Source organism: Stegodyphus dumicola, chromosome X1 (assembly GCF_044657685.1).
Source record: "Stegodyphus dumicola isolate Sdum_Otavi_A_Nest chromosome X1, ASM4465768v1".
NCBI lineage: Eukaryota > Metazoa > Arthropoda > Arachnida > Araneae > Eresidae > Stegodyphus > Stegodyphus dumicola.
Window position 1 is genome coordinate 255,192,515 of NC_140780.1, and position 26,989 is coordinate 255,219,503.

The 26,989-nt window shown below is 32.8% G+C and overlaps 1 protein-coding gene across 7 annotated transcripts in view; it reads left to right on the forward strand.

Moving 5' to 3' along the window:
* The window catches only part of atl (atlastin GTPase), a 254,971-nt gene that overhangs the window by 225,377 nt on the left and 2,605 nt on the right, over positions 1-26,989 (forward strand). For all 7 annotated transcript variants that reach the window (XM_085807529.1, XM_085807534.1, XM_085807530.1 and 4 more), the window contains 2 exons: positions 16,369-16,583; positions 24,486-24,552. In XM_085807529.1, coding sequence (XP_085663655.1) covers positions 16,369-16,583; positions 24,486-24,552 — 282 coding nt within the window. The remainder of the gene's footprint in view (positions 1-16,368; positions 16,584-24,485; positions 24,553-26,989) is intronic.

Sequence of the window (26,989 nt, forward strand, 5' to 3'; positions counted from 1 at the left end):
ATATGTAAAATCAGCAATTTTTGTTCTTAGCTGGTCAAGTAAATTTTCTGCAATATTTTCGATCCGTCGTACTATTGTTCTTCTCGAAAGGCTTACATTTTCAAAAATATGTTTCTTTTCAGGACAACATATCTCCGACACTTGTATCATGCATTGTTTAACAAATTCTGCTTCAGTAAAAGGTTTACAGAACTTGGCAATTTTGTGTGCAACAGCATAAGTTGCTTTCGTGGTAGATTTCTTGATATTACTTTGTTTGGTACAAATATTTTGTTGCTTATTCAAGTTTCTTGTCATGTTTTCTACTGCACTTTGAAGTTCTTTTATAGAAAGTGATGCATATTTTGGATGTTTTGATTTAAAATGCCTGTTTAAATTGTATTCCTTGAAAACAGCAATTGTTTTCTGGCAAACTAAACAAATTGCTTTCTTATCAATGTTTGTAAAAAGGTATTTTACCGTCCATGCTTCATTGAAATTTCTGCACTCCAAATCAACTTTTCTTTTTTTAGATTGACTCATTTTACAAAGGCCTACAAATAAATAATTTAATTATTACAATAAAATAATATATATATATTATTAAGAAATAAAACATATATATAAGAGATTAAATAAAATATATTTTAAGAGGATGTTACGGCATATAAGAGATTAAAATAACTGCATGCAGGATTTTTCAACTGGCCGGATAAAGTAAGCAAAAGGGCCGGCTTTTGCCCACCTGTGATTTAAGGGCAGACCGATATGACATTTAGTATGTTAAAGCAATTTCAAGTGTAATTATTACATTAATTCTCTCCCAGATAGTTTTGTTAATGCAAAGTACCACCCAGACAGGATGGTGGTTAGTGACACTGGCTGCCATATTAAAAGGCCTTGTTTTAAATCATGGTGAAGGCATGAATGTTTGTAAGCACATAGTGTCTGTATGGCAAGGGACATTCAAAATACACAATGAGCCGAAAGAGGTTGGCACTAGGGAAAAGATAGTGGGAGACTCTTAGACAGCCCCCCCAGGGTGTTCTTCCACAGAATTCCAACCTGAGTGAAAGCTTAGCAGTTAGCAGTGCCTCATGATACCTAATATGTGTAGACAGATGCAAGGTGTAGGCCTTTCTTCAACTTGTACCTGTTAATGCAAATTGTACACATACACACACACACACATATATCAGAGTTCCATAACTAATTTATATTCAAACACATATATGCAGAGTTCCATAACTAATTTCTATTCAAAGCCATCTACAGTCATAACCATTCATCAGAAGAGTGTGAAACTTTGTATTTAATGTAGTAAATGGGAGGGAAAGATATTTAGCAATGAATCAAATGAGTTACAAACATTGCTACTAGGAAGCATATTACTGTAAAACACTTATAGTTCACATGAAAATGTTTCCAACACATGCAGTAGCTGATATAAAACTTGCAAACGAAATGCCAGTTTCTAACTAACTGCTTCAGTTTTCATGTCAAGTATGAATATTTCCAGTAATATGCCTTCTAATAGCAATATTTGTAGCTAATTTAGTTTTTTGCTAATTGTCTTTCCTATCCCTTTGTTACAGCATAAACAAAGTTTTGCACATTTTCGATATATTGCCATACGAAGTTCTGAATAGGAGAATGTTAATTATGTGCAACTTTTGTATGAATTCATTGATTGTTTATATTGATAGGAAACAATGATTCCATTAGATTTCTTTCATCAGTTGTCATTTTATTTAGTTTTATTTCTAGATTACTTTTCTGGATGAAAGCAAATAACTATCTTGCAATTAAAAAAAAAATTGCAAGAAAAGGAATAGTGAAGAAAATATGACACTTCTTGCCTGTAATACAGATAACAGAAAAGCTGTTATAATTGCTAAAAAGCCCAAAATTCGAATGGAAAGGAGGCATTTAAAGGCTACAGTTGTTAATGTTGGCAATTCCAACTATAGAATAGAACCTATGTGGAAAAAGAAAAAAATTGTAATTTCTGTGTGGAAAAGGGAAAAGTGTGTAACATAAAATCCTACAAAAAAAGCAGACATCAAGAAATGGAACGTATTTCACTAACGTTTACTTTCATTATTAGTCTCATATTATTCATTATTTACAGCCACCAGTAGCTGAGTAATAAAATTTATGAACATTGGTATTTTGACCTGGTTTAAAGTCCAAGCAAATAGGTTGGCTGCATGGGTGTTTTTGTTGTTTTCCCCATGTATAATGTAGATACGATCTAGTTCCCCTTAGAAAGTCCTCAATGAAGGCGTGCTTTCCCTTAGACTGAGGTGCTTGTGCTTTTCCATAATCAAATAAATTCCAACTATCAATAGCATCAAGCAAGCTTCAGTACATTTCTTTTCTTGAAAAAATTCCGAAGCTTTTTCTGTTTTGAGCTCATTTCTGTTATAACATATAAATTTTAGGTCTCTCCATCTATGTAATATTCAATCAATTGTATTAAAATTTTTGATACCATAAAATTATTTCATTATTTTAAGGTTTCCTAATAATCTATCAAACTGGTATGTAGAATAACTATACCTATTTTTATTTTTGTATTTGTGTACTTTTTTAAGGAAATAGTGTTTTTATTACATAATTTATTTAATCCGAGCTATGCCAACAGGTATAAAAAATTTAAATATTCTGAATACCTAATAAGCAAATAAAGCTTTATTGAACACTGGTAGTCTGATGCAGGTTCAAACCTTGGAGATGAAGCTGGCTCCATGGATGTTCCATTTTGCGTTTGAATATCAGAAGAATTAGTGATGGAAAAGAGTGTGATAAATTATTCAATGAAATAGTTTGTGACAATACAAACAGTTTATTTTACAAATCCAACAAGTAGCAACTGTAGCTTTGACATCTTCGAGGTCTTTTTAACTGCTAAACACCCATTTATAAAAATAAACTCTTAAAGTCAAAATATGTACATAGCGTTAGAATAAAATTAATCTCAGTGATGAACAAGGTGTGTACATGAACTTGTAAAAACGGAAACAAAAAGTTCTTTTTTTGAAGTCACGCAGAGATGAAATTATTATCACGCATGAGCTAGGAGGAGAAATTGAGGCATTGAAAAAATGTGTGGGGGGGGGAAATCCCACACAATCTCCCTTCCTGGAAAAAAATGCACTAAAAATCTGGAAAAGAGGAAAAAAAATAGTATTGCATAAATCATTTTGGAAAGTGAAAACAACATCATGAACTTCGTTTACTGGAAAGGCTGGTTGCTGTGATGAGGCCTTATCAACATCAGTTAAACTAGGAGGTTCAAATACATCATCTGGGATCAAATAAGCAGGTTTATCCCTGTTGATAGACACAGTGATATCATGTCCTTTTTTAGAAATGGTAAAGGTTTTATCACTACATTGAAGCACTTTGTAAGGACCAGTGTAAAGTGTATGTAATGAAGGTTTTACTGCGTCTTACACATAGAAAAATATGAGAACATTTATCAAAGTCTTTGTAAACAAAGATCTGTTTTTTGGAGTGATTTGTAGTAACAGTCGGTCGAAGGTATTCTATATGGTCATTTAATTTTTGTAAGAAATCATTCTTCAGATTGTTACTGTTAAGAGGCATAAAGAATTGTCCTAGAAGACGTAAAGTTTGACCATACACCAGTTCAGCTGGAGAGCAGTTAAGTTCCTTTTTAAAAGCGGTCCAAAGTCCTAAAAGAATCAGTGGTGATCCGGGCAGGCACACCGATTCTTGAGATCCAGCCTACATAAAGAGCAGTGGCGACGGTCTCTGCCCATGTATCTATAAATGGATATGCTTCAGCCCAGCGAGTATACTTGTCAAACAGTAAGGCATTCCTTGAGATGAAGGAAGAGGTCCAATGAAATCTATATTAATATGAGAAAAATGTTCACGTGGAACTGTAAACGTAGTTAAAGGAGAGTCTACATGACGAGACACTTTAGCCTTTTGACATTGTATGCAAGTTTTAGCGAAGCTCGTGATATCCTTTTTCATTGTGAACCAGACAAATCGGTCACTAATTAACTTCAGCATAGCTTCAGGTCCAAGACAGGAAAGATTATGTAGAGCTGAAAAGTTTTCTGTGACTGTCTGGAACAAAAGGATGTATTCTACAATATGAACTGTCACAATACAGTTATAAAGACTCCTCAGGCATTTCTAACGTCTTTAATTGCAGAACTAGATTTTCTTTGTCTAAAAAGGATTGGAATGCAGTGTCACTTTTTTGTGCTTGCGACATAGATTCATAGTTAACAGGAATGACATTAGCAACCATTTCTATGCGAGAAAGAGCATTGGCTGGTCCATTTTCTGCACCACTCAACATGTTCAACATCAGTAGTGAACTGACCTATGAAATTAAGTTGATTAATTTGTCAAAGTGAGAACTTGTTATGCTTTTGAGAAAATAATTCTGTGAGTGGCTTATGACCTGTAAATACTGTAACATTTGTATACTCAAGCAGATATTTGAAGTATTTAATAGTGGCAAATATTGTTGACAGCTCTCTCTCGTACATACTGTACTTTTGTTCCATATCTCAATTTTCTGGAGAAAAATCCTAATGGGTTCCATGTTTTATGCATTAAGCTGCTGGATGTAGTGCATGTGGCTTCGTCTGATGCATTACACATAAGAGTAATTTTCGTTTTGGGGTCTGAATAGATTAAATTTGTAGCCTGTGTCAGAAGCTGTTTACATGACTCAATGCTGTTTCAGTGTCTGTTGGCCAAGTTCAACTTCCCAACGTACCATTTAAAGAAAGCTAAGCTTCAGCAGCATGATTTAAAAATCTCCTATAGAAATTAAGAATTCCCAAAATTCATCAGAGTTCATTAATAGTTTTGGTTGTTAGAAAATCTTGGATAACTTTAATTTTTTCTGGTAAAGGAATTATCTCATTTTTGTCGATGATGTGACCTAAAAATGTTACGCGTTCTGCTGAAAATGTACATTTGGGAAGGTTAACAGTCAAATTATGACTTTTTAATCTCTTAGAAACTTCTTTGATGTGAAGGATATGTTCATCAAGAGATGATGAAATAATCAAAATATTACCCGTGTGTACAAAACAGGAGTTTAAATCTGACAGAATTTGATCCGGTAATCTTTGCATGGTTTGCGTAGCATTACGTAAACCAAATGTCATGTAGTTAAATTCAAATAATTTGAAAGGAGTAACTATTACCATTTTTGGTATGTCCTCTTTATTCATTGGTATTCAAAGATTAATTATTCTGTAGAATTAAGTAATAATAATTTTATCTTGTAATATAGTAAAAAATTTATACAGTATAAAGTCTTAATCCGGAATGATCTATAATCCGGACCTCAAAGCTATAAACTTTCTGCGCATGCGTAAACGCATAATGCATTTACGCATGCGCATAATACGTTTACGCACGCACGTTTAACGTATAACGGACGGTATAAGCTAGGCTAAAATTATCTAATTATCTATTTCAGTTAATGTTGCAGATTGTCTTGTTTCTTATTCTTCTAATTGGATCCGGCTTATTATTTTTTGCAGACTGTTAGAGAAATTTTATAAAAAGTAAGCTTGAACTTTCAATTATATGAAAAAGAGTTTCCAATTCTGGAGCTGCCAAAGGATCTACAAAGCGAAAGCATGTTTCGATGTCCATTAAACAAAAAGTGGAATTGCTGCAAAAATGGATAAAGGCATGAAGAAAGTGACAGAGAGGTGATTTGTTTCTCTAACCATTCCGATATCTGTTTATCAATTTCACGCTGCTCTGGAGGGGGGGACGTCACGGCTCACAATGAACTGGAAGTTGATCTGTCAACACTATCCTCATCTTCAGGGCAGATGTTTTTATTTTATTCGGCTTATAATTCCTTACTAAATGTAGTGTTTCATCTCGATGTACTCCGATATGATTTAAATCAATTTCCTCATCATTATAAATATCACAAATACACATCAAATAGTTTTCTGGTTGCAATTTTCTAATTTCAACTATGCATATGTATGCATTACGCATAGTTGAAAGAAATGTTTAATAAAGTAAACAACGCATAGTTGAAAGAAATGTTTAATAAAGTAAACAAATAAAGATTAAGCATTTTTTTTGTAACTTTTGATACCGTTTAGATCATAATTGCTCTTTATTTCATAAATTCGGTTTCAAATTTTTAATTGTATAATTTCTGCATGCCTTCTTACCAGATTTAAATTGATGATCCATAATCCGGAATCGCCAAAGTCCCGATGAGTCCGGATTAAAGACTTTGTACTGTATAGGCAGAAAATATCTGTATATATTATTTGTTATAAAATATGTTTGTGAATATGATTATGTATTACTAATAGAAATGTTTAATATTATTTATTATCTTGCTTGCTGTCTGTAATTGAATATAACTGTTTACATCATAATTTTATTTATATTTCTTTTATATGTATGCATTATTCTGAATAAAGGATGAGATTGTTGTTGGCAAAGCCGAAATTTTCCTCAGAGGGCGAGTGGAAGGACAAATTGTCCTCATCTGTAGTTTTAGTTCCAGTCTTTCATTATTTTTTATTTTATTTTTGCCGTTTGTTTCAGTTTGGCGATATAGCTTATTATCTTTAGGTTAGTTTAGGTTATTCATTGGTACCTGGTATTAATGTTAAAAAAATACTAATGTTAAAAAAAAAAAAAAAAAAACAGTTTTATTGCTCAGATTGAATGTAAAATCTTGTAGATGTATAATTGGATAGTTATCTGGAATAGCGATTGAATTTAATTTATGGTAGTTCCTGCAAAGCTGACAAGACCCAACTGGTTTTTTTTTTTATCATGTGCAGAAGACTACTTCAGCAGCTTTTAAAAGAGGATTATAAATGCCTTTTTGCACTAAATAAGTGAATTCTGCCTTTTCGGCAGCCAGTTTGTCAGCCTAGCCTTAGCTGCTGCTGGAGAATCTTTAGTTTCGATTACATGTGTAATACCAAGATTATTCTTATTCAAAGGCTGTTTTAAAACATCTTGGTATAGAGAATCATATTTTTTAATAAATCATTAAAACTGTAATTTAGGTACAGTATATCAAGGGCAAGCTTGCCATTTGACTCAATCTTAGTCATGCTGTCAATTAATTTTGGATTTCGAATTAACAATAATGCCATACTTACTTGAAAAATCTGCACCAAAATTGGTCACAAAATATTAGCAATAGTAAAAGCCCATTGAAAAATTCGGCATAGACTTACATCTAAATTATCTACACGTTTTCCATATACATCAATTTTGGTGCCATTTGCTACAACTAAATTGAGCAATCATGTTGGTTTACATCGGTCTTATGCAGTAGGATGCAAAACGGACAGTTCAACTCCTGTGTCAACCAAAAAATGTGTTCTTAAATATTTTTCATATACCAGGAGGCAACAATTATTTTGGCCTATGGCGTTTGTCATCACACATGCTTGGCCTTCTAGTTTTCCGATTTAAAAGTGCAGGGTTTCTTGCATTTAACGGTTTTTTTTTACCAAACTTGGTGTGGTACCAACACATGGATTTGTTTTTGGTTTGTTTATTTGTGAGCAAGGATCTAAATCTAGAATTATAACGACCCCAAGAGTGAGCTCGAACATGAGAATATGAGAATACAACATAAAAAGGTTTATCTATTTTATTTAAATCAGATATTTGTTTCTATAAATTATCTAAAGCATCACTTGTATCAGTAGAGTTAGTTACTTTCGATTTGACGTCCATGGCATGAAGCTGACCAGGACTTGTGATGTCAGAGATTTTGTCAGCCATAGCTACTAATTTTTTAAGTTCGATATCAGAAGAGGCCAATATGGCTTGCATCTGGGCTGGAAGGCATTGAAGCCACAAAGATTTTAGTAATTCAGTTCTTACGAAGGATCCCGCCAGTTCTTGCATTTGTCAGAGTAAGACAGATGGTCGTTTGTCACCTAAATTGTTGTTTCTCAAAAAGTTTTTCAATTTTTGTTCTTCAGAGTCAGAAAAAACTTCAATTAATCTTTATTAAGAGTGTCATAAGCATCAATAACTGGAGGAGGATCAATTATATCACTTACTCAAGATGTCAGTCTCGATATGGCCCACCACGATATTTTTTTTGTGATATCGGCAATTATCCCACTGTTAAAGAATTGGCTTTCAATCTGGCAAAACCAAATGCTTGGATTATCTTTCCAAAATGGCAGTACTTTAACTGAGATTCTGTTGATTTCAGGTTTTTGCGTTGAAACGATAGTATCATTGTTAAGAGACATGTTCGAACAATTAAAAATATGTCCTTCTCAAGGCCATACTCACCAATTTAGGGTCTTTGTAACTGCTGAACACCCATTTATAAGAATAAACGCTTTTAATAAATCAAATTATGTACATAGCCTTAGAATAACATTAATCTCGGTGATGAACAAGATGTGTACACAAACTTGTAAAAACAGAAGGAAAGCATTCTTTTTTGCAGTCATGTAGAGATGAGATTCTTATTGTGCATGATCTAGGAGGAAAAATCGAGGTGTTGAAGAAATGTGGGTTGAAAGGTAACCCCATGCATCTCAAACAATGCTCACAATATAAATGGTATAAGATTTAATTTTTAAATGCACATGAAAAGCAACTCAAAGTCATTTTTCTCATTTTCTAATAAAAAGGACAAGCTCAGAAACATAAATATAAAAATATCCACTGTTGTCATTCATAATTTTTTAAATTACATCAAACAAATTATTAGTATTAGATAGATGTTCAACTTGACAATGGGCATTTTCATGGTTTTTCTCTTGCGTAATGTGGATATGGGCCAGCTTCTTTTAGAAAATTCCACCACAAAGGCATACCTGCTTTAGACAGATAGCCCTCCTGTGCTTTACCATAATGAAAAAACCCCTTCCCAAATGCATGAAAAGCTCTCAGTACTTGGATCTAATTTAACCTGTGTCTAATGTGTTAATTGCTTTTTATGCAAACTATTTGAGAAGAGTATTTAAAAGCTTTATTTAAACAACTGCTGATCCTAAACATATGCTTTCAATTAAAAAAGTTTCTCAAAATAAGATAGAATTTTTAATACTGAGGCTTGGGAGGGCTTTGTAAAAATACTGAAAGTTCTTTTTTACATAGCATCTGTAGAACAAAAATTTTAATTAGTAACATATTCATTGAGCTCTGGTAAGTTAAATAAAAAAGTTTCTATATTTTTCTGTACAATTCTTTCAGATGTTCAACAACTAATATACAGTAAAAGCTCGACTATCCAGAAAGCTCAGGAAATGCCAAATATGTGATAAGTCCAGATAGTTGAGCATATAAAAAAATGGAGTTCATGTTAAAAAAGCCAAGACAGTTGGAGAATTTTCTGCTTAAAAATTATAAAACCAATTTTTGTTACGAACTTGAATATCAAAAGCCTACATTAAAAATTATATGAAATTTCAAGAGAAAAATGCATTTCAAATATAAAAGCTGACATATTTTATAGGCCGTAAACATGAATGTAAAACAGCTAATCTAGTCATGAAATCTCACTAAACATGAAAGTTGGGAAAGATGTTAACATTCATGATGTCACCAATATTTTTTAGAGAAGTTTAAATGAACAGATTATTCTTTATTTAGTTAGATAACACAGAGATACAAATTACAGATATACAATATAAAAAACTTAAATCATTTTTTATAATTTTTCATGCCATTTTTTTATCCAAAGTTCCATATTGGAGTTTTCCACAGTAGAGGAAAATCCCAATGTGGAACTTTGTAGGTGGAAAAGGAGTAGTGAACCCTAGGAGTAGGACCCATCTTCCCGGAGTGCTTTCTACAAAAATTGGGGGGATAGGAACTGAGCAAAGTCATACTCTCACGTGTATGGAGGCCAATTCTTTTGCATACAACAGGCAGAATCTTAACTTCTTGCCACAATGAATTTTGTGGGCTTGTTCTGGTATCAGGCAAGAGAGATTAGTCACAACAACAACATAAAAATTTTAACCGGCTTATCAAGTATTAATCAAATGTAAACAAAAATGAATGTCTTAATATTGTTTTTTTCATGTCATTCTTATCCATTATTGTTGCTAAATCACACTGTTTGGTGACAATGTATACATAGTCATACTACACTGACTACCAATAAGTATTTGGACACCTATGCAAATGACGATATCTGCAGTCCTAAGGTACGTCACGGACTCTGCCGGTATATATCGTGTAGGAAACAGCATCGGCTTTAGTCCCATGCAAGATGCCTCGCAGTTCAGAGTTCTCTGATTTCGAGAAAGGTATAATTATCTGGTATCACAAATGTGGCCGATCCTTAAGGGACATATCTAGCGATCTGAAGTACCCAAAATCGACAGTGGCCTATGTGATTAAGAAGTGGAAGGTGAGCGGTGATTGTCGGAATGTGCCCTGAGTCAGCAGATCAATGAAACTGGGAGATAGAGACCGACAAGTGCTGTCCAGAGAAATTCGGAAGAACCGCCCCCAACCAATGGCCCTCATCTGCGAGGAGTTTCAACAGGCATCCATCCGGGAGTATTGTTTCAATGAATACCATCCGTAAGGAAAGCACATCTGCTTGGTTTTCATGATCGTGCTGCTGCCCATGAGCTTTGATCACAAAGTCCAACCGCGCTGTTCGGTTAATGTGGTGCAAAGCACATCAAAATTTCACCGTAAATCAGTGGAAACGGGATCTTTGGAGTTACGAATCAAGGTTTACCCTTTACCATTCGGATGGCAGGGTCTGGGTCTGGTGTCTACCTGGAGAACGTCTCCTGCCAGAATGCATTGTGCCAACAGTCAAGTTCGGCGGAGGTGGAATTATGGTCTAGGGGTGTTTCTCCTGGTGTGGGCTGGGACCCTTGGTCCCCATTCATGGTAAGCTCAACTCCGATGCCTACTGCACTATATTTGATGACAATGTGCTTCCTAAGTTGTGGCAGTTTTACGGGTTGGACCCCTGTTACTTTCAGGACGACAATGCCAGTTGTCATGTTTCGATGTTAACCAAGGCTTGGAACGGTGCCAATGGAGTTCATCGAATGGACTGGCCTGCCCAGAGTCCAGACCTGAACCCTATCGAGAACCTCTGGGACGAGTTGCATCCCCGAATTCAGGGGTGCACTACCCGTGCAAAATCGGTGAAGGAACTTCTATGTCTTCTCCAAGCCGAGTGGAAGAAAATACCACTAGCTGTCATGCAAAGACTTGTGGAAAGTATGCCCCGAAGGGTCCACGCTGTAATTACCTCTCCTGGAGGCTCTACCAACTATTGATTTTGAATAAAGTTAGTTTTTCTTTTCTATCACAGGTGTCCAAATACTTATTGGTAGTCAGTGTATTGCAATGTCTATAATGGTGGTCCAAACCTCTTATTTACTTAATTTTGGGGGGGGGGATATCTTTTCTAAAATTCTAAAATTTTCTGATTAGTTCAATACCGAATCCTCAGCCTTTCATCATAACCGATTTAAGTATTTGATATCAAGCCAAGTAATATGTGATTTTCAATCCTTGACACCAAGCAAAACTGGATTCTTCACTTATACTTAGAGAAAAATTATAAAACTAAAGTTGATCATTTTGCTATTAAAATTGAATTTTATTAACTGTATAAAATAGAACATACATAATTTGTAACTGGCCTTGTGCAGTATTACTCCTACATACCTTAGAAAATTTTGCGTATTAAAGTATACATTATTCTGTTATGTAACTAAATTAAGCATAATGAACATTTTATTATCTGAACATTTTGTTCTACACAAACCACAAAAATTGAAATTTTGTATTTGTTGAGCCCTCTAATTGTAGTACTGAATCTATTTGTGATTTTGATTTGCTGATCATTTATGGTACAATACAAAGTCCAAAATCTGGACGTCCACTATCCGGTATGATCTAAAATCCAGATCTTAAGCCACGAATAACCTTTTTTTTTTTTTTTTTTTGTATGCTTTACGCATGCACATTTGATTTTTGCCCCCTTTAATATGTAGAGACTCCTGATTCTTAATTTCACTTTGCCTATAAATAAAATACCACGTTATTAAAAAAAAACAATCATTTTAGCAAAACAATCAATTTGTATGATCAATAAAATTTGGCTCCATAGCTGCATTCTGCTTAGCATACATCTCAAACCAAAACATTCTACATAAAAACATCATTGATTTTACACTTACTAATATTTTAAATCCTTGACGCCAAGCTGGCAAATCATTATATTTTGCTTTCATTACCGAATGTTTATCAACACATGACAACTTGAGTAATGACTCATGCAACAGTGTTTAAACAATTTTTTTTTTCAATATTAGTTATTGAATAACAAAGAGTATAGTAACCTTTTACGTTGACGTTACGCTTGGTGATGATTACAGATTTAAGTTAAATGCACTTAATAAATGCTGAAGAGGAAAAATTTTACAAAAATTTCTTTCCGTATGCTAAAAATAGATTTTGTTAATGATACTAATAGGTCAAAAGATAACATTTAGTGCTATTTGAATTAAGAATAACTGATTTGTTATTCACGTAAATCCAGAACCGGCGTCAGAGTTCGTATGGCCGAACTGGGCACCAGATTTTAGGTGAAGACAAAATTTTTGGAATTAGCGAAATATCGAGAAACAAAATTAAGAGATGACAAAATTTTTAGAATTTAAGCACTAGGACCAAAAATTTAGGGAGGGCAAGAATTTAAAACTTACAGAAGCACTTTATTTAGGACTCGCAGAGACTACATCAGGTGGTGAGATATCTAGTGTCTGCCATCGATAAGCGTTAAATATATGTGGAAATTTATTTATTCAAGACTCAGATAAGCCTTAAGCATAGTAAATAACTGATACAATTCATGCTTAATTGTCTCAGTGCACGATAGAAGCAAGACAAAATTTAGTGAAACAACTCTTCTTTCATTGCCACTCTCATGATACATACCCAATAATGTACAGATGATGCTATTAAGCTAGTCTAAAATTATACTTTTCAGATTTCAAGAAATTTTAGTTAATATAACAGATTGCACTGTTCCTTAACTTTTTTAATTTGGTCCAGCTTACTATTTTTTTGCAGGCTGTTATTATTACCGCAATTTTATGAAAATTAACGTTTGAACTTTCAGTTATGTCAACAAGTGTTTCTAATTCTGGAGCTGCCAACAGGATTTACAAAGCAAAGCATGTTTCAATGTCCATTAAACAAAAAGTGGAATTGCTGCAAAAAGTGGATAAAGTTATACCCGTCTCAAAATAATGGGAGGAGTATGGCACTGCAAAGTCAACTGTATATGACGTAAGAAAACAGAAAAACGAACTTCTTGAATTTTTTGTAAATTCTGATACCTCACTCGCAATGAATACAGTCAAAAGTCGTTAATCCAGACTCGCCAGGACTTCGCCGATTCCTGATTATCGATTTTTCCAGATTATAGATCATCAGTTTAAATCTGGTAAGATGGCATGCAGAAATTATAAAATTAAAAATATGAAACTGTAATTTATGAAATAAAGAACAATTATGATCTAAAGGGTTTCAAAATTTACAAAAAAAGCTTAATATTTATTTGTTTACTTTATTAAACATTTCTTTCAATGTAAGTTGTTTAAGTTGCTTCGTTTTTTTATGTGCTAATACATTCTCTTTAATTCTATAAATAGACATAATTTCTTGTTCAGTTACAAAGTTCCGCTGTTCAAGTCCTATAATTGCTGTGTCGAGAATACCGACTAATTTGTCACTCCAAATTTTTTCTTTTTCAATAACCTTTCTCACTTTCTTCCCTATCGGAAGCGAATTATATGAGGAATTTGATTTAAATCATATCAAAGACGGAGTACATCGAGATGAAATACTACATTTAGTAAGGAATTATAAGCCAAATAAAATAAAAACATCTGCCCTGAAGATAAGGATAGGGCTGACAGATCAACTTCCAGTTCATTGCGCGCCGCGGCGTTAAAGATAAACAAAGTTTAGATAAATAAAGGATATGCCTTTATCCATTTTCTGCAGCAATTCCACTTTTTGTTTAATGGACTTAGAAACATACTTTTGCTTTGTAGATCCTTTACATATTAGTAAATATATATCAGAAATTCTATTTGACATAATCAAAAGTTCAAGCTTACTTTTATAAAATTGCTCTAACAGTCTGCAAAAAAATAATAAGCCGGATACAATTCGAAGATTAAGGAACAACGCAATCTGCAACATTAACTGAAATAGATAATTAGATAATTTTAGCTTAGCTTAGCTTATACCGTCCGTTATACATTAAACGCGCACTCATAAACGTATTTTGCGCACGCGCACAAGCATATTCACAGCGTCAACACGACGCATGCGCAGAAAGTTTGTAGCTTTGAGGTCCGGATTATAGATCATTCCAGATTATGGGTGTCCGAATTAACGACTTTTGACTGTAATAGAAAAATTATTTGCTATGCTAAAAGTGATGACGATCATGACAATGTGTTGATTAAATTGGTCAGACAGCGCCACAGCAAGGACATGCCATTGTGGTGTCCAGTGCTAATGGTTCAAGCCAAAATATTTTATGAAGAAATGAACTTAAAAACTGAGTGCACATATTCAACAGGTTGGTTAACCAAATTTAAAAATCGCCCTGGTATATGGCAATTAAAAATTTCAGGTGAAAAAGCTTCAGCTGATACTCAAGCTGCTGAACTATTTGCAGATGAATTCATTGAACACACTAATAGTGAAAATTTATCTCCAGAACAAATTTACATTGCTGATGAAACTGGTCTTTTCTGGCAGTATGTACCGTGAAATACCTTGGCAGCCTCTGCAGAAGACTCCAACTGCTGTCAAAGATTTCAAAGAGAGAAAAACAATTTTAGCATGTGCAACTGCTGCAGGAACACACAAGTGTAAACTTTTTATAATCGAAAAAATATACAGGACTTCGAGCATTTAAAAAAGTAAAGATTTTTCACATTACATATCATGCAAATAAAAGAGCATGAATGATACAAGCATTAATGAATGATTGGTTTGAAAATCATTTCATACACGAAACTCGGCAACGTTTGAATTCAGTTGTTTTGTCTGATGCCTGATTGTAGACAACTGTATGGCTCAAAGTTTTACTGAAAGATAATATATCCGTATTATTCAAACTGTACGTCCATCATTCACCCTATAGAGATCAGAATAGTGCACATGCTGAAATTCAAGTATAAAGTAGCATTTTTCTACAGTCTACGTTAAATTTCTTGAATAATGGCAAGACTTCGAGAATTGTTTTAACTATTTTAGCATACAATTTGCTGTGTGGGGAATCACAAGATCATGGGAGGATATGTCTACAGATACTTTAAAAATGCTTGGCATGATTTATGTGCTTGGCATAATTTATGACCTTTTCATGGTGAGGATGATGAAGGTTTTTGGATATCGCACACCAGAGGTGAAATTTTCCAGTCAGTGCATTTCATAAAGAAATGTGAAGAAGCGGTAATAAATGAAGGTGATATAACAGAAATTTTTCATTGTGATGACAATGCTCCAATCATGAATCAATTGACAGTCGGCAAAATCTGTAGTATGATTCTAGATCTCGAAAATACCACTACCGATAGTGAAGAAAGTGACAGAGGTTATTGAAAACAAAACAAAAAAAAAATTCGATTGACAACTTAGTCCGAATTTTCGATCCAGCAATTCCAGGACTTGAACAGCGGAACTTTGTAATTGAACAAGAAATTATATCTGTCTATAGAATTAAAGCGAAAGTATTAGCACAAAAAAGAAGCCACGTAAACAACTTATGTTTAAAGAAATGTTTAATAAAATAAACAAATAAATATTAATCTTTTTTTTTTATAAATTTTGATACTATTTAGATCATACACGTTTCATTATTTCATAAATCACGATTTCATATCTTTAACTTTATAATTTCTACATGCCATCTTACTAGATTTCAACTGATGATCTAATATCCAGAAAAATCCCAAACCCAGGATCGCTGAAGTCCTAACACGTCCGGATCTTGGACTTTCTACTGTATTAGAATAAGTACTTCAGATGTCACATATTGTATATTTTCAATAATAATGGTGACTTATCATTTATTTTATTTAAAAATAATTTAATATAATTTGGGTTTCATGCTGAAATTAATGTGCACAGTTTTTCGGGGTTTTAATACTTGTATGCTCAAAATATTTCATTTATTGATTATCATCTAACTTAGTTGTAAAATATTAATATGAATTTTTAATCAGTGACTGTTTTTCAAATGTACTGTGCTTAGCAAACTCACTGTTTAAGTTGTTTGAGTATATTATGTTTGGAAAAATGCTATACTGATTTTTAAATTTTTGACATTTTATTTGCATTTAGGAACTGGATTTGATGTATCTTAATTATAAAAAACACAATGAAGGCAAAAACATATTTGCTTCTGCAAAAACACCTGCCACTTTGTTTACTTTAGTAATAATCATGTACTTTTGTTCTGGAATCTTTGGATTAATTGGAATGCTGGCTCTTGCCAATTTGTGTAATCTCATCATGGGTGTTGTTTTATTAACTCTGTGCCTTTGGACTTACATCAGGTATTTATAATACATTTGCTTTAATTTGTTTTATATAATTTAATATGTAATTGAAGATGCTCATATTTTGTGCAGTATAATATCAGAGTATAATTTTTAAGAATATATATAATATGATTATTAAAATGTAGCATTTAATATGCATTTGTTAATGTATTTTCAAGTTAATACATTCATAAATTGCATCCTATTGTTATTTAACATGAGATGAATTTCGCTTAACTCTCTTCAAGCAGTGTTATATATTATTTTTGCTTGACTAAGGCTTTATTGAAAGAAAGGGAAAAGCCAGAAATTGTAGGAATCGTACAGTCCTTAATTTAGGTTAAAGTTTGTAAGAGTTTTTTTAATTTTACTTGTCTTCATTCTTGTGTAGCTTTGATTGCCATTCTCAGTGTAAATAAGCACTTTGTGTGAATATGGAATTCAAACCACATGACGAGAACCATCTCATGCCGGCATTGCAAGTAATGAGGAACAACCAGCCACCTCCAAACAAAAGTTTCATGGTGTCTGATTGGGTTTTTATTTAACCCATTTCAAAATATGTTTTATCAAAAAATAGTGTATATCTGCCAAAAATGAAAAGGAGTTTCATGGACCTTAATGACCATGCTTTGATCTATTGTGATGAAAGCTTGACCTTCAAGAACGAATATATCATATTTTTTTGTTTTTGTTTTGTTTTGTAAAAAGACATGAAATGGGCATTCACAAAAAGGGGATTATTGTAAAAGAATTTGCCAGTGTTAAAACTGAATATGTGAAGAACCAGGTATTTCTTTATGCAAATAGTTAATTGCTCTTACAATTAAGACTATTCCATACAAGAAAAATTGACTAATCAACAGTACTGAAGGTTTTTAGCAAGATTTTTAGACACATAATTAATGATTAATAATTCAGACAAAGCATGTCACAAAATGAAAAATGTGTTAATGGTATTAGCACCGAATAAACATGTTTTACAGTGAGATTGAGGTAAAATTCTCAGTTTGAAGAATTTAAAAAAAAAAAAAAAGTTAAAATCCAAAAGTCCGTATACTTTTCTTATTTTCGAGATTTAATCGTTTAACAGCTCGGAAAATAAGAAAAGTGATTCTGATCTTGTCATATGAGCAGGCAGGTATAGAGAGAGAGGCTTTTAGGTTTAAAAAAATTAAAATCAAAATATTTCTTATTTTCAATACCAGGGAAATCTTTGCAAGTGCCTTTTTTAATGATCTGTATGTACTCACTGTCAATACAACAAAACTTTTGCTCATTGCACCCCTTCCCCTCCCCCAAAAAAAGGCCATGAAATGAAATGTAAGTTAGAACTTAGCATTTTAAATGTTCCAGACAAATAAATTCTTTACATGTCCTATAAATTGAAGATTAATTTAAAAAGACAATGACATATATATATATAAAAAAAGAAGGGTTTATCCAAGAACAAAAACTTGCATTCATGATCTGTTTATTATGAAGTCGACCTACACAGAAAATGCTAAATAACTTCAGTAATAAAATTAATTTGCTTCTATCAAAATGCAATGCATTTTTCTTATAAAATTTGTTTGCATATATATTATATATATATATGTGTGTGTGTGTGTGTGTGTAAGATAAAAATATATGAATCAAAATTGAAGTTTAAACTAAAAACATTAATTCTTCCTCTCTATTCTAAAATCGTAATAACTTCTCAGCATTGTGTCATTTCTAGATCACTCTATGGCCCGCGCAGCTCTGATGACGTAATAATTGTAAACCAAAACTTTTCTCTTTGCCGTGCTTCCATCTTTCATAACTACGCACTTCAGCTTTTGCTCTCTATTGTGCTAAGATGTAATTTCGCTGGCTTGCTTTCTATCTCAACAATATCAAAGATGTAAATCTTCTGTGGAAAGGCATGACTAGAGTGCCAAGTGATTGTGGCCACAAATATCAGTTGCAAATAAAAATGGAATTAAAACTGCCTCGACTGCCAAGTTCTTTAGATATTACCAAGTTAGCATTACTAGCATACTACACAATCAAAATCTTCAATATCGGTCTAATCACTTATCTACAGTGTTCCGTCTTTTCCTTTGCTTTTATTATGACAATTAAGTCGGTAGGATAGTTTCCTGCAGCCTGAAACCTCAATCGAAAATTTAGTTCAGCTCTTCAAATCATCGTTTTGTGATAAATCCAAGATAATGTGAAAGAAGTGAATCATCAAATTTGTTTTTTCAGTGTTTAAAAAATAACAGATCATTCTTCTGCTGTGGTGTTTTGCAAGTGCTTTAAAAAACCATCACGTATAGTGTTTACAGATTGAAAGTAATCTCTCGATAAATTGAGCAGTTCGAATGCCTAGTAAAAAGGAATATTGAATTTGCTTTGCCGATCTCTACAATATTTAGAAAAAAAAGTGCTTTAAATCATCAGTGAATTACCGTTTAGGAATTCAGCATTACAGCGGGTTCAAGGTCGATCTGAGTTAGTGTTTGCAAGTACGTGCGACAGAAAATTATTTGCACTTCGGCTTTTTCAACAGCTCAAAAATTATTACATTCGTGTGAATCTAGCTCAGGAACTAAATTATTTAATGTGCCGCAGATTCTATAGCTTTCATTTCAACTTTGGTTCTGCAATTTTTTTTTGAGAAAATCTGAAATTCTTGTTCATTAATTTTTCATAATTATGTGTGAGCAAATAAAGTAACTAATTTTAAGCTATTTAAATTATTCATAGGGAAGGATATTAAGATAAGTTTTTATGTTTTTGAAATTTTGTTGAAAATTTTGAATACGAATTTTATAATTATTCTAAAAATGGAGTGAATGTAAAAAATAAGTGAAATTAGTACCGATAAGTAATATGAAATTATGGTAAATGCATGTTAAATTTATGGGTGATTGTATGTTAAGTAAAGTGTATGTCAAGGGAGTACTGGGTTCCTAAGCAGAGGCCTGTAATTACCTCTGCACAGTTGTTCCCTTCACCCTCTTCAAGTAAGATAATGTTGGAGGCTCTCATTTTATGAGTATGTGTAATTTTTTTATATTATTATTATTATTATTATTTTATTATGGAATGTATTAGTGCAGTTCGCAAAGGCCAGTTACCTTATGCAAGGAACGGAGGTCTTTTCAAGTAACTGCCTAGGCACCCTGGGCCACCAGTGCAGAGAACACACTGGTTGGCTTAAGAGGACAGCCCTATTGATAGATATGGTTTGTTTAGAAGTATTGCGAGGCCTTCCAGTTGGTATAATACAGGAATTGTAAATGAAAGATAATAACGGTGAAACCATATTTTCTGAAGCTTACTCCTATTATTAAATGGTATTAAAATATAATTTATTGATATATATGAATATGAAAATTAATATCATAAATATTTATATGCATTTAATTATAAGTAATGATTATGTAAAAGTTTATTTTGTGATATTCTGTAATAACAAGAACCTTCCCTGAAGAATTATGATTATGTGAACTCTCAAACAAAAAGACTTTTGGACTGAAATGCTGAAAAATTCAATGATTCTAAAAATTAAAAATTTATTTTAAAAAAATTGATATTTATAAATTATACTTTACAGGACAAAAATTTTATGATTTATGTTTTTTTTATTTATTTATTTATATTTTTATTATTATTATTGCTAGTGCTTTAACTCTTTATATTTAAAAAGGCTTCTCTGTTGCTAAGCCTTTTTCTTTTTGAAGGGGGGAATATGTAAGATAAAAATATATGAATAAAAATTTAAGTTGAAACTAAAAACATTAATTCTTCCTCTCTATTCTAAAATCGTAATAACTTCTCAGCATCGCGTCATTTCTAGATCACTCTATGGCCCATGCAGCTCTGATGACGTAATAATTGTAAACCAAAACTTTTCTCTTCACCGTGCTTCCATCTTTCAAAACTACGCACTTCAGCTTTTGCTCTCTATTGTGCTAAGATGTAATTTCGCTGGCTTGCTTTCTATCTCAACAATATCAAAGATGTAAATCTTCTGTGGAAAGGCACGACCAGAGTGCCAAGTGATTGTGGCCACAAATATCAGTTGCAAATAAAAATGGAATTAAAACTGCCTCGACTGCCAAGTTCTTTAGATATTACCAAGTTAGCATTACTAGCATACTACGCAATCAAAATGTTCTTCAATATGGGTCTAATCACGCATCTACAGTGTTCCGTCTTTTCCTTTGCTTTTATTATGGCATATATATATGGTACAAATTTCAAAATCCATACCTTTGGACCACCAGCAATTTTTTTTTTCTTGCAAATACAAATCAGAACATAATACTCAACAAAAAGCAAGTGTGCTTATACAAGCAATATTCTCAGGACTAAATTTCCTGTATGTCTCTTTGAAACACCTGCTGATTAAGAAATCACAATATGGCCACAACCACACTTTCAGTCCTTGAATGGTTGTAGGGGGTAGCATAAGTCCATCTGACCTGAATAATCAGTGAAGCCCCAACTTTTAATTTTTTAGAGGCTATTATTGTAGCTTTCTTATCATAATTAAAATTTGAATTTTAGAATATGTCAAAAAGAGATTTTGATTTTGGAACAACAGCAGAATCTGCAAAGCAAGAGAATGTTTTCAGTGACAATCAAGCAAAAATTGGAATTGTGCTAAAGACCTCGTCATCTCAAAATTATGAGAAAAGTATGGGACTGGAAAACTGAAAAGGAACTTTTTTAATTATTTGTGGATTCAGCACCCTATTTGCAGTGAATAACAGAAAAGTCATACATCATGCTAATTGTGAAGATTATGACAAAGGGATGAATGATTGAGTGAGGTGTTGCAGCGAGGGCATGCCATTGAGAGGTTCAATGCTAATGCCTCAAGCCAAAATATTTCATCAGGAAATGGACCTAAAAACTGGGTGCACATATTCGACAAGTTAGTTAACCAAATTCAAAGATTGCCATGGTATAAGGGAATAAAAAATTTCAGACAAGAAAGCTGAAAGATTTGCAGATAAATTCATTGAACTCATTAAGAGTGAAAAGTTCTCTCCTGAACAAATTAATAGTGCTGACAAAAGTGGCCTTTTCTGGTAGTATGCTACCCGAAATACCCTGGTGAAATCTATAGAATGCGCATAAACATAAGATTTCAAATTGAGGCTGCTATTCTTCACATGTGCAAATGCTGCAGGAACACACACATGTAATCTTTTTATAATCGCAGAAAGTACAAGGCTATGGAAGGACATTTTGTGTTTATACTATGTCAGCATTAGAATGATTAATAAAACTTCATACAGTAAGAGGCAAATTATTCATATTAACATTAGAATTTATTTACACAAGTTGCTTATGCATGCCAGTAAATTTTGCAGCATTTTTTAAAATGAAAATAACAGGAGTCTTGAACAGCTTACCTCCAAACATCAAGTCAAGAGTGTCAGTTGATGGGGTAAAACTGGTAATATATCATTAGATAAAATTCAAAGTGAAGTAACAAAATTCTCAAGGAGGAAGTAGGTTAATACAGTTAAGGTTTCAATAAAAGGAAATGCATTGCATTTAATATTCATTTTATAAAATCTTAATAATCTTAATTTAAAGCACGAGATATAATCCACAAGCAATTTTATCTACAAGAACACTGTTTTAAAGACATAAATATTGAAAAATTTAAATATCCACAATCTCTACAGGCAGCCCACCACCAGCGGTAGCGAAATTTTAGTTATGCCAGAGACTGAAGCATACCCTGTCGGCTGAAGTGAGTACCATTGCTTGTGGTTTAGAATTCGGCACAGGTATAGCTGTTGGCAATGTGAGAATCTTCCATTTTGCTGTCAGATCCTCTGTTGTAGAGAGGGGAGTTTTGCTTTGATTACAGACGTGTCTAAACAGTTTTTAAAGTGCTTGGCATAATTTATGGCTAGCTTCTATATTTGATGATGCTGATAATGATTGCCATGAACATGAAGGGTTTTGAATAGCACAAGCAAAATCAGTAGCATACATACAAATACAGCAGTGTTAAATTAAAGAAAGCAGAAAGTTTTCCACAGATAGAAATAAATTTGCAAAATTCTCAGAAAATACTCTGCATGAAGCAACTTACAGATTTCAATTTTTGAAAACTAGAAGCATGCAAATTTATTAAATTATTGATATACCACTGAATTGCTAAAAAATGCAAAGAAAATTTTTTAATGAATAAATGTGCTTATTAGTTTAGAAAATATTTACTGAAAAATATATTTTCATACACCATGTACTCGGCGTATAATGAGATACTTTATGCATTTAAAAATTTTCATTATCAGATAAGATGAAAAATTCATCCTATTTGTCTTTAATTGTACCTTGTCACATCAACGAATTCTCTTTCATCTTCATTGTCACTGTTACTTTGATCCATAAATAAATAATCATCTTCTATTCTGTCTAGATTGTTAAATATATTACGTTTTAAAGAACTTTTGAATTATTTGCGGTTTAATTTCATTCCATGCTTTTATTATCCGCTCAAACATTATTTATAGACTAGCATAACATATTTCGTCTCCTTTTGTAAATGTTTTTTCACCTTCTAACATCTACATATTCCACTGCTACTTCTGTTACACTCTTTCATCAATTTCTTCATATTATGTGTTAGATAGAATCTGAACATGCTCCAAACTCAGACTTTCTGGGTTCTTTAAGGCAACAGGATGTGTTTCCTGAACATTTTTTATCCACAATTTTACAATGTTTTCTCCCACCCATTCTCTCTCGCAAACAGGAATGGAAACACCATTTGGAAAATTACATTTCAGCATCATCTTTCTTTTAAAAACAACCCTGAAATTTGAATTTGTACTGTCCGCGAAGCAGTAAAGCACTTTGGTGAGGTTAAATTTTTCATGACCTGCTGTTTTTATGTCAATCATATTTTTCCTTTCATATCAGTTTTTCATTTCTGATATCAAACATTATTGGAGTTTCATCCTTATGTCCAATGTGTGAGAGTAAAAAAAAAATTTTTTTTTTGCCTTCGTAGGTCAATAAGCGGAAACTTAGGTCCAAATCTTTCGGTCGTCTTTGTGAACCCCCCTTTTTTTTTTCTTGTAGAACTAATTTATTCTGTGCCATAAATTGGCTACACCAACTTTAAAGTTCCTTTAAAGTTTTCACATTCATATCTACATCCCTTTTTGTTTACTTTAAAGCAGATAAATATATACTGTTTCTTGTCGCAGTTAATTCATTCTGACGGTTTTTCAGGATCCAGTTCTACGATAGGCCATTTCATTACTCCTTTATGCAAAGCACATTTATTCTTTGGCATCACACATCAATGCTGCAGTACTATTTTCTTGAAAAAAAAATCTCTTGATTTTTTAGTGTTGTAGCTTGGCGAGTATGTATTAGACTTCCCAGTGGTCGGGGCGAAATTATATAAGAATGGAGAGAGCATCAGTTCTGAGTTTTTAGTTCACTGACTTTGGAATGTTGAGAGTATTGCGAGTTTCACTCTTTAGATCCTCTCTACATTGCATTGTGTTTAATGCTATTGGTAGTTTGAAGTGATAACCACTGATTATGTTCTGTTATACTGAGAAAAGCTGTACTAGTACTTTTGTGGAAAGCTCCAGAGCTATTGTACATCCAAGCCATTAAGGACCCATACCCATGCAACAACATTATGAGCTAAAAATATAACCATATCTCCCCCTCCCTAAAATATTTCTCATTTGGTGAACCGAATGTTAAAATTGAACTGTAGTATATATTTATGTAACATATCACTATTCAGTTTGCTATTTGTTATCACTTATTCAATTAAACCAACCATTTGTTAAATAATTTGAATCCTAGTAGACATATAACTTATTTTGAATAATATAGATACGTTATATTTACATGTATGCTATTAAACTTTAAAAAAATTTTTTGCAGATACAGTGGTGACATGCGAGATGTTGGTACTCAGATAGATATTCTTGCATCAAATATTTTTAAAGAAGTAAGTGCACTTATTTTTAGTCTCTTAAATTCAGATTAGATCAAATATGAATTTTTATTACCATTTCATAATATTCAAAGGATTAGTTTGATAGTTAAACCTGCTTTGTTTTTTATGATGATGTGTTTTTAACTGGGAAGACTTTGGAAGTTATTTTGAAACATTGCAGTTCAAGCAAGTGTAATTTGTTGACAGATTTCATTTGCTTTGGCAGTTTCTATAAAACCATAGATGAGACATCTTCGGTAAAAGATCTGGGAATGCAGAAACCATTGTGTTGAGAAAATGTTTAAGATTGAATGTGATGTATGGTTGTGCATTTTCCTGTTACTGGGTAGCTTTGGAGCGATTCTAAAGGCATGGGACAACCAGAGGCTGTAATAGATATGCAAAGTAAGACTGAGTGGCTAGAGTTCCAGATGTGTGTGGCCTGCTGCATCTAACCACATCCGATATGGTAACTTCTAGTGTTGGGCCATATGAAACATAAGAATCCATTGAGCATTTTCTATGATGGTGCTATATATGCACATATCCATCATGCATCAGTTGAAAAGTTAATTTTAAACTGTGTATTGTTCAATACATCACTATAGCCAGATGCCAATACTGCATCATTAAAGGTAGATAAAACAATGGCTACCATGCATAGTCCACAATTTTCTCAAGACATCTGATTATACATACAGATACTTCTTGCTGTTCCAAGCATCATACTTCTTATGCAAGAGTGCATAATTTTAAAATTAAACTCAATTTGGCTTAATCTAAAACAGTCTACAAAGATGCTTTAGCAACAGTGTAAAGGCTGACAATAACCAAGGAATTTCACCACAGCAGGCTGATTATGCCATCTCTGTCTTAAATTTAGATACTCTCTCCTTGTTTAAATTCACAACATTTGCATATTCTAGTGGAATGGACAAAACAGTAGAATTGCAGACTAACATTTAATTAAAATGCTGTATATTTCTGTATATAAGGCTGGATTTTTTTGGAACTTTTTCTAAAGCTGAGCTATGGGGTTCGACTTATATACGGATGAAGTAATTTTGCCAAAAATGTAGGTATTTTTCTCTTAATTGGGCACAGGATAAAAGTTGTTGTATGTATATTGTTTATAATGCTGGTTCATTGTATTGTCTCCAAAATGAAAGATCTGATGTTGGCGAAATTTGTGCCCGGCTTTTGCTATGGAGAATTCCCGAGCTGCTGAACTGTTGTTAGAATTTTCAGCTAACATGACCACCTGTAGTTTGAAATTTACCATATAAAAATTTCTTTCTGTTCATCTTTCAGACAAAATATATAATGGCACTGAAAATAAAACTAGCACAGATGCCAAAGATCATATACAAGAAAATTAATGAATGGTGAAAATGTGCTAGCTATGGATAGGGTTACTAGAGTTAAAAATTTAATCATTGGCACCTGGCATTTCTCTTTACAGTTATTTGATTGGAAAATATTCCACCCATATTACCTGCTTGGCTACATTTTCCCCCTCATGGTAACATGTTTGAATGTAGCAGGACTGTTTTGCTTTTATATACGAGCTTTGAATTTGCAGTAAATTTTTTAAGGAAAAAATGCACTCTCAGCTTATATTCAAAAGCATATGATAAATTACAGCATAGCTATACAGTCTTGTATGATCCAGTTGTACAATATGTCTGCTCTTTCATGCCTTGTTACACTGAGATGATTATGAACTTGCATATTGCTTCTTCCATTCTTCCTAGATCAACTGATTTCATATTCACATGACAGTTGGAATTACAGCTAATGCAAAAAGCAGTTTGGCAGTATGATAATTTTCACCATTAGCCTCCCACCATCTAATTTGGACATATGTAACTGTTTCATCTTCTTACCAGACATACAGCGTACTTACAAAGGAGAAACATGATTCCTACATGAAAAATTAACTATTGAGTGCTATATATCATCTATTGAGACATTATAGATGATATATAGCATTATAGATGATATTAACATATTTATTGAGACATTATAGATATTAACATATTTATTTCATAAACAACATGGATGTTTTGTCTGTAAGAAATTAATTCCACATCATGAAGATAAGATATAAGCTATAGGTAAACTTGGATATTTTTTAAGAAATGATGTTGGGTGCCATTCTAATGCTACAACAAATTGTAATATTTATTGTAATTTGTTAAACAAAATATTTTGTACAGCATGGTTATACTGGAGTTTTGAACTTAAGAAACTAATGATTCAGGATAATGAATATCATTTTTATATAAGGTTGTTTGATATGTGCTAAATTATGCCCATTGTTTGTGTAATTTTACAATTTTCAAGCTCTTTGCTAGCTGGGATGGAGTGGAAGCTAATTTTCCTGTGTTGTTGTCGCTACAACAAACACACCTAACAAAAGATGATATGCATAAATAAAATTTCGCCA